The sequence below is a fragment of the Lotus japonicus genome, chromosome 2 (genome assembly GCF_012489685.1).
Source record: "Lotus japonicus ecotype B-129 chromosome 2, LjGifu_v1.2".
Classification (NCBI taxonomy): domain Eukaryota; kingdom Viridiplantae; phylum Streptophyta; class Magnoliopsida; order Fabales; family Fabaceae; genus Lotus; species Lotus japonicus.
Genome location: NC_080042.1, coordinates 79,508,377 through 79,518,030, shown reverse-complemented (window position 1 = coordinate 79,518,030; position 9,654 = coordinate 79,508,377). Strand labels below are relative to the sequence as shown.

At 40.2% G+C, this 9,654-nt stretch overlaps 1 protein-coding gene across 1 annotated transcript; it reads left to right on the top strand.

Annotated features, from left to right (window-relative positions):
• Positions 1 to 2,369: 2,369 nt before the first annotated feature.
• LOC130740005 (polygalacturonase 1 beta-like protein 3) lies at positions 2,370 to 5,077 on the top strand. The gene is made up of 3 exons (XM_057592490.1): positions 2,370 to 2,464; positions 2,733 to 2,921; positions 3,010 to 5,077. The coding sequence occupies exons 2-3, from the start codon at positions 2,859 to 2,861 to the stop codon at positions 4,840 to 4,842; spliced, it is 1,896 nt and encodes a 631-aa protein (XP_057448473.1). The 5' UTR covers positions 2,370 to 2,464; positions 2,733 to 2,858; the 3' UTR covers positions 4,843 to 5,077.
• Positions 5,078 to 9,654: the final 4,577 nt, after the last annotated feature.

Here is a 9,654-nt window from a genome sequence, read left to right as displayed (position 1 = left end):
ATAGGAAAATAATATACGGACATAATTTCCTTTTTTAAGGGGTCAACACACGCGTATTTCAACAATAATGCCTTTATATAATAATATGCTATCCATTTCCACACATATCAACTGAACTGGATGATATTTAAACTCATACTTTAATATAATACCACTAACAATTGTATAATTTCATTCTTGTAAACTGATTCTTACAGTTCTAGTGGGGAAACGAATCATCATCATAATAATTTAGAATTTTCCATCTTAACATTTTATGAGGATGAAATTTTGGTCACAATCGTAACCGACATGATTCAAACATAGCATATCTACGAGTAATTGACACAACACGTCCTTAACCACACATGCAAACAAGTAAATACCATAAACTAACCCTTTTATTTCCGTAGCATCATGAATTGCAAATTGTGCCATTTTCACGAGCCTTGTCACTGTCCTTGTGCTTTTGTTCACGGAAACAAAAGATTCTATTTACAAAAACAAAATCATCAGCGGCTAAACGCGTTAAATTCTGTGGTAAAACAAGATGTGCCGCCAATCATCGAGTGCCATGTGTTGTGAACGTGGCAAATGACCATGCATACTATGGCTTTCAGCTCTACCACTTTATCATTCTGTCCCTTTCTCTCAACCTCACTAGAGTGGAGAAAATAGGGCATGAGAATGGAAAAGCTTGTTATCTTAGCATTGTGCCCATTTTAGAATTACTATATTCTGTCTTTCTTTCTTTCTTTTAAATGATCATTAATTTAATCTTGATTGAGATCAACATTTTAATATTATTTATATGCTGAATTGTTGATCGTGGGTGTTTTTCTTTGTAATAAGGAATGGATACCAAGTTGACAGTCCTCTAAAAGTCTAAACACACAGTATCAAGTGAAAGAAAAACCTTTTTTTTTCGAATTGTTGAAGGGTTGAGCATTCAAAATGGGTTAAATATGAGTGATGTGAAGATTTTATAAGAAATGTAACTTATATACTCAACGTCTTAATAAGTCTTAAGATTTAAGTGAAGATGTGATGTCGGATTTTACGAAGCCTCTGACTAACCAGTATTGGTCGATTAGCCTATGCAATGTGATTCAATAATGTTACTTACAAACCTCTTTTTGAGGTGGAAGAGGTAGAATGATGAGAGAGATAGAAAGAAAAGAAAAGTAAGAGAGAGAAAGTATGAGATGTGATAAATGATAAGAGGAGAGAGATAAAAACAAAAATAAGTGTAAATGAAGTGTTTAGAAAATGAGGTGTGTATATATTATTGTTGAATGTGATTTTTAAGATCATCAAGAAAACGTACTAGTGTTAATAAGCTGAAACATATTTTCTGAGACATTATTTGTGAAACTCAAAGTGCGTTTATTCAAAATAACCTTATTACAGTTTTGGTGAAGATAATGGAAGAAGGGGGATGAAGATGATGGAAGAAAGGGGATGGAGATGATGGAAACAAAGGAAGTAGAAAGGGACCAAAGTGATAGGAAATTAGATAAATAACATTGACTTTCCAACGGAATGACTAAATTGACGACTAAAAGATTGTCTAAGTGGAAAAAAAGTGTCATGTCAGCTTATCCGTTACCGTCCGTCAGTTTTTTTAACGTTAGAGACTAAACTGACTGGCGTTAGCCACTTACAGGGACCGCGAACTGAATTTTTTTAATTTAGGGACAAATGTGATAGCGCTTGACATATTCAAGAACCAAAGTGAGTATTTACCTAATTTGATAGGTTTAAAGTTTATGATAGAGTGGAGTGAGATTTCTTACAGAATTGTCTGTTGCATCATATAATTGAAAGTTGCATCATATATGTTAAAAAAAGTGTTGAATTAAAATATTTCTTCTGGAAATTAAATTCTACATTTTAAAGTTTTATCTCAATATTTTAATCTAGCAAATATAATTTTTAATTTATATCAACTTTAATGAGAATGAGAGAGAGATCTTAATAAATGATCTTTTGGTGAATTATATGTGTCTATTGATGATTTGAAGGAAATAAATCACAAATAAACGAATAGGATTCGATGTCAAAATTATTTTGACACTCAATTGACCCTATCTCTTAAATAAGTATTTATGAAAAAATTACATTTGATTGACTGATGCACGAGTGTGCTAGACATTTTTAACTGCAATATGCTAAGATATGTATTATAATTTAGCAATAAGTAAATGTGTACGTGTTGATTCTTATAACTCAATCCATAATTATTTTTTATTTCTTGCAAGAATGTATTTTTTATTTTGCAGAAATCAATTAGTTATTTGTATAAACAAATTTTACACTAATACTCTAATAGATTGTTTCTAACTTTAGAAAGAAAAAAAATCAAAACACCAAAAAGAATTCATACTGAAAGTAAATAGAATGCGCGTCATTTGGCGTTTCAAGGGCTATAAATACCCTCCTATCCCCATGCGTATTGTTCATGCAAACTGTCCACCAGATCAAGGTAAATCCTCTTTGCTCTTCAAAAAGTCCAATCTCCACTCCAATTTCAAATAGTAGTACTAGTTTTTTGCCCCTTCCTCACCCTCTTTTATCTCTATTGACTTATTGCATTTGTTTCTATTACTCTCTGGTATCTACATTGCTCTCTCACTCTCTTAGTTCACTCAATTTTTTGTTTTGCATTATTTGTATTGGTTCACTCCCTATTAATTTAATGTTGTTACAACTAATTAGTGTTACTATTGTTTTGTTGTCAATTGAATTTGCAGTAAATTCTCAGCATTCACCCATAGGAGAGGATGGAACATAACATTTCCACTTGATATAAAGATTTGGATACAACACAAACCACTCAACCAACATTCTCAACTCTTTGGAGGAAAACTAGTACTACTATGAACAAACAACACACCTTCTTCTGTTTCTTTATCCTCTTCTTCTTCTTCTCAAATCTCAATGTAAGGACAAGTAATGTTTCAATTTTTTGAATTGTTTTACACCACCCATTGTAGTTTCTAAAATGGGTGTTCATGTTCATCAATGCAGGTTGGTTCCGCCGCCGATGCGGTGGCCGGAGACAAAAATCCCTTCACCCCGAAGGCCTATGTGGTGCGGTATTGGGACAAGGAGATCCGCAACGGGCTGCCCAAGCCGTCGTTCCTGTTGACGAAAGCGTCGCCGCTGAGCGCAGTGGATTCCGCCTCGTTCGCCAAGCTAGCTGCCGGCGGCGCACTCTCCACGCGCCTGCCGGAGTTTTGCTCCGCTGCGAACCTCCTCTGCTTCCCGGAGGTTGGCCCCAGCCTCGAGAAGCACGACAAGGACGCCAGCTTCGCCGTGTACCGGGACAAGAACTTCACCAACTACGGAACGGGTCGACCCGGCGGGGTCGACTCGTTCAAGAACTACTCCGACGGGGAGAATATTCCGGTGAACGATTTCCGCCGCTACAGCCGCAACTCCGCCGGACACAAGGAGAGTTTCCTCAGCTATGGCTCCGACGGCAACGTGGTGGACCAGAGCTTCCACACCTACGCCGCCGGAGCCACCGGCGGCGCTGGCGAGTTCAAGCGCTACTCCGACCAAGTCAACGTCCCTGACCTCCGATTCTCCTCCTACTCCGACGACGCCAACGGGAGAACCCAATCGTTCACCGCCTACTCAGAAAACGGCAATGCCGGAGACCAATCGTTCACCAGCTACGGCAAGAACGGAAACGGCCCCACCGACGAGTTCACCTCCTATGGAAAAAGCTCCAACGTCGTCGGGTCCGGATTCTCCAACTACGCCGAGAACGCCAACGCCGCCAACGACACGTTCAAAGGCTACGGCATCGACATGAACAACCCCACCAACACGTTCACCAACTACGCCTCCGGCGGCAACGGCGCCACCGAGCATTTCACCAACTACCGCGACCAAGCCAACGTCGGCGCCGACTCCTTCACCTCCTACGCCAAATCCGCCAACGCCGCCGATGTCGGTTTCACCAACTACGGCAAATCGTTCAACGAAGGAACCGACACATTCACCGGCTACGCCAAAAGCGCCAAGGGCGAAACCAAGGTGGATTTCAAAGGCTACGGCGTCAACAACACGTTCAAGGAGTACACGAAAGACGGTGTATCATTCTCCCAATACACCAACGTGAGCACTTCACTGGAAAATCAGAAGCTGCTGAAAACTCCGGCGAGTGGCAATTTGGTAAAAAGATGGGTTGAACCGGGCAAATTCTTTAGAGAGAAAACACTGAAAGAAGGAACTGTTATCCCTATGCCAGACATTAGAGATAAAATGCCTAAAAGGTCGTTTTTACCCCGGAGCATTCTCGCGAAATTACCATTCTCAACCTCGAAGATTTCTGAGCTGAAACAAATGTTCAAAGCTTCTGATAATGGCTCCATGGAGAAGATGATGAGGGATTCACTGCAAGAGTGTGAGAGAGTCCCTAGCCGGGGTGAGACCAAGCGGTGTGTGGGGTCCATTGAGGATATGGTTGATTTCGCCACCTCTGTTCTCGGCCGCAATGTGGTGGTGAGAACCACCGAGAATGTAAACGGGTCGAACAAGAAAGTGATGGTGGGTCGGGTTCAAGGGGTCAACGGTGGGAAGGTGACCCGGTCGGTTTCTTGCCACCAGAGCTTGTTTCCTTATCTTCTCTACTACTGTCACTCTCTTCCTAAGGTTCGGGTCTACCAAGCGGATCTTCTTGACCCGAATACCAAGGCCAAGATCAACCATGGTGTTGCTGTTTGTCATGTGGATACCTCTGATTGGAGCCCCACCCATGGAGCTTTTCTTTCTCTCGGGTCGGGTCCGGGTCGGATTGAGGTTTGTCACTGGATCTTTGAGAATGATATGAGCTGGGCTACTGCTGATTGAGGAAAGAAAAGAAACAAGATCAATCAATTCTGCTAAGAAAATTTAGCAGTTTATTGCTATTCCACTCAAGAACAATTTCTTTCTAATTTTCAAAATTTTAAGCAATGTAATTTTTTACTTTTACCTCTTATAGGAAAGCTTAAGTTATGGCTTTTACTTTAGGAAGAACAAGGTATATTCTATATCATGATTATTATTACTATTATTATTTACTCAAAATCATCATTAGCTTCAACTTCAAGTGTTTATTGTGGATGTTTTTTGCTCGAACAAGATTGCCTCCAAAGGAGGACACCTGTCTCAAACCAAAAAAAATTCAAGTGTTTATTATGGCTTGGCTTCCCTGATGATTGGAGTGTTACACTGATGAGTTCACTGATAGTGGTATTGGTTAGTTTTTTTGTTTGTGTATGTTTTGATTCAATTTATTATTTTTTGGTTGGACAAAAGTATCTCCACAACCTACATGCCGTCATGAGATTAATTCACTCAAGTTATTGATATCACATTAAGTTGGGATGCTTTTCTGACAAATTAATCTTCATACACATTGTTTATGGATTAAACCTGGAACTAGAAGCATAACTCCATAACTTGTGACAAATGTGTTAAAACTTGTTGGTGTTTCAATTATTATTGAATAGGAGTATTGTAGAAGAATGCATGAGAAGACAAAAGAACATGATCTTGATTGTGCATGTTGTTGATAAATTGAGAACAAAATTAGAGGGACGCGCAATGCAGATATAAACAAAGCCAAAACATGCTCTTGTATTGGTGTGGCAAAGTTCACGGGACAACAATTGTTGGCCAATGTCCAAATATGAGTAAAATGAAAGAAAAATATAATAATAATGAAGGGAAGTCGATGCACCTTGGCTTCAGTTCGTGATCAACTCAAAAATAGAGGAGAAATTGCTGATTTTGTTTTCTTTCAAAAAACTGTCTAATCACATGTATTTTTCTTCTTATTTTCCACCTTTAAAAGCAGTCCATTCTTATTATATTTGTGTGCAAAGGATGTGTCTGACTCACCATTGAAGTCGACAGTAGAGTGAACTGATTGCATAATTTTAACTTTGAGGGTTTTCATTAATTGCTTCATTGCTCTGCTAACTAAGCTATGATTTGGGGTGAAAAAATGATTTTAGCTTCACATAGAAAAGTTCTTTTACATATTACATAACTAAGAAATGTTTTTAGACCTCAATGCTAGATTAAAGTGGAACTGAGAAGTAAGGTCCATTTGGCACACATGGTGTCCTTGATCACTTGAGCATCTCCCTCAGAAATAATGACATATACTGCAATTGACCACTGGAACTGTCCTCTGCTTCATTGCAATGAGGCAGAAAGTTTTCAAACCATTCCTGCTGCTACCTAATTACCTCATTGGGACCTTGAAGCTTGAAAATTAACTATGGTAATTACATTAGTTGGTAAGATACTTTGAGACCCCACCATGAAAATTTTAATCATTTAAAATACATCAAATTATAATTGAAGTATATTCACAACATACAGGGCACACTAAAAACTTTGGAATTATTGAATCCCTAGGATTCCCAATTTCCCATGTGTTTGGTAGTTAGTACTTCAAGCATAAACATCTAATCTAATACAGCTACTATGCATTATCATGGTGTCTTGCAAAAGACAAGTATATTAACAACATTTTTGGAACTCCTTCTACAAGCCTTGATTATAATGCCAAAATTAATTATGAGAAGAAGTTTTAGCTTCTGAATACTAGAATTGATTCTGGGGAAATAGAAGTCGATCCAAACACTTATCGATATAAACAAACCTCTTTGGCTGTTTCAACTACAATAACTTGATTTTTTCACAAAAAATTGGGGCCAAGAGCAGGACCCTTATGTCCAAAGATTTGTCAATGTGAACAATGCTAACTCTGAAAGTGGGAAGCCTTTTTTTCTCTTTTGTTCTTTTTTGACACATAAAGGCAGCAAGGGCACCATACCAGCCCTTTAATTTCATGCTTTTTCATCTTTTTTGGGTCCTGTCCAACTTTGTTTACACCTTTGACTGACCTTGACATATTTGCTAATTATTGCAAGAATACGAAGGACTAACTGAACAATTCACTAACCTAACATGACCTTTGTTTTTCACAAGTTGTCAGATATTCCAATTATACAACAATATTTTATGGATACTGGTAGAAGGTCATCTCCCAATTTGGTTTTACTTATATGGCTTATTGATCTGATAATGTGCATAAACACACACAGACACATGAGCATTCCAAACCAATGTAAATTATGCAGTGATGTTTTGAGCGTGACACTTTCATATCTTTACTTGCTGATGCAATAGTTGGAACTTTGAAGAAGGTTCTCTAAATGCATTGAGCATGGAAAACAATGAAAGCGAAAGCACAACAGCACCTTGATTAAAATTTAATAACTTCATAAAGTGGATATAATGTGTGCATGACAGGTAGTAATTTGGGTATTAGATTAAAGCAAATAAGCTTAGGATCTGATGCAGACCAATAGAACAGTAAAATGGAAATGTAAATTCAGATGATGGAAATGCAATTTGATTAAAAGATAACAGGAAAGAGATACAGTAGTAAATACTACTCCAGAGCTAAGCTCCTATGAAGAAAGCATAATTCTCCATTCTCTCTTACAATAGCAATGATTCCAGATCCTTTTCTTACTAACAGAATTTACCCTTTATACAAATATCCCCATGATTCCCGTAACTAACTTCCCTAGCTCTATTTCTCACACTGCCAGCTCACCTTCATTCTAGGTGCTTCCATGCTTGCCCTTCCTTGCATACACGCGCCACACCTTGGGCCTTGGACTAATTGTTCCAGCCCACTTCTGACTTGGGGCCCTATCAATGCCCTCCCCTTGAGACACAACCTTGTCCTCAAGGTTGAAAGCGGGAAATTGATTCAAAAGTAATTGCTCATTTTCCCAAGTTGCCTCCTCAGCAGGTTTCCCCTGCCACTGAACCAGGAACTGTTTCACCTCCTCATCATGCTGCAAAATGACTCGAGTAGCCAACACCGTAGCAGGTTCAACAGTTTCCACAAACTCCCCATCCATCCCTTGAGGTAGCTCTTGTTCCACAGAATAATTCCCAACTGCCTTTTTGAGTAAAGAGATGTGAAACACAGGATGAATGCGTGAAGTTGCAGGCAAGTTGAGTTTATAAGCCACTGCCCCTACACGTTCCAAAACTTCAAACGGGCCAAAGTACCGTGCTGCCAATTTGGGATTAATCCGCTGAGCCACAGACTGCTGGCGGTGGGGACGCAATTTAACAAAAACCCATTCCCCAACAGCAATCTCCTTGTCATGCCTTTTCTTGTCAGCTTGGGACTTCATTCTGCCCTGAGCTCGAACCAAATGTTCCTTAAGTTGGCGAAGGGCCTCATCACGGTCAAACAATTCCTGAGCCACAGCTTCCACCTTTGTCTCTCCAGATGTGAATCGTAAAATAGTAGGAGGCTCTCTTCCATATACCGTGGCAAAAGGGGTTTCCCCTGTGGAAGCATGGAATGTAGTATTGTACCAATACTCAGCCCAGTGCAGCCACGTTAACCATGTACGAGGCTGGTCAGCGATGAAGCAACGCAAGTATGTCTCGAGACAGCGATTTATTACTTCCGTTTGACCATCCGTTTCGGGATGATAAGCGGTACTCATTGCCAAATGAGTCCCTTGAAGCTTAAATAATTCTTTCCAGAAGTTGCTTACAAAAATTGGGTCGCGATCGCTGACTATCGAACGGGGAATTCCATGGAGCCTCACCACTTCTTTTGCAAACACCTCCGCTACCATGCGAGCTGTGTAAGGGTGTTTGAGAGGGACAAAGTGTGCATACTTGGACAATCTATCCACGATGATAAAAATAGTGTCGACGCCTTTGACCTTGGGCAAACCGGTGATGAAATCCATGGATACATCATCCCAAATTCTATCTGGAATTGGCAGAGGTTGGAGAAGGCCTCCAGGGGAAGTAGCCAAATACTTTTGGCGCTGACAAACATCACAGCCACGTACAAACTCCTGGATAACTCCTTTCATTCCTATCCAATATAAATTGGCTGCCATGCGTCGGTAAGTGCGGTAGAACCCGGAATGCCCTCCTTGCGGCGTTGCGTGGAATTCAATAAGCAACTTAGGTATCAGCTGAGAAGTGGCAGAGATCACCATGCGGTTCTGGTAGTATAGCACTCCTTGGACATATGAAAATCCTGGTCTGCTGGTGGGATTTTCTCCCAAGTCTTGGATGATTTTAGCAAGCTTCTGATCCTGATGAACTTCCTGAATCAAAGTTGCCCCTTCGGTCCAGTTTGGATAAGAGGCCAGAACTTGACACTCACCATCCTCGTATACACGAGATAAAGCATCAGCTCCTTTGTTGGTGACTCCCGGCTTATACACGATATCAAAGCGATATCCTAATAACTTTGCTGCCCAATTCTGCTGATCCACCGTGGTTATTCTCTGATGAAGCAATTGTCGAAGACTCTTCTGATCAGTGCAAACCGTGAAGTGTCTTCCCAAGAGGTATGGACGCCAATGCTGAATAGCTAGAACTATGGCCATCAATTCCTTCTCATAAGCTGACTTAGTCAAGTTGCGTTCACTTAGAGCCTTGCTGTAGTACGCTATAGGCCTGCGATTCTGTAGAAGAATTGCTCCTATTCCCCTTCCCGATGCATCGCACTCGATGGTAAAAGGTTGGTTAAAGTCTGGCAAAACCAACACAGGGGCAGTAGTCATACGTTCTTTCAAACTTTCAAACGCTGTCTGGGCCTCCGGATTC

Bases quoted from the DNA above. Each gene is read 5' to 3' on its own strand.
- LOC130740005 (XM_057592490.1), top strand. From the start codon at position 2,859: ATGAACAAACAACACACCTTCTTCTGTTTCTTTATCCTCTTCTTCTTC. The intron at 2,922-3,009 runs GTAAGGACAAGT...TCATCAATGCAG, and splicing joins TCTTCTTCTCAAATCTCAAT to GTTGGTTCCGCCGCCGATGC.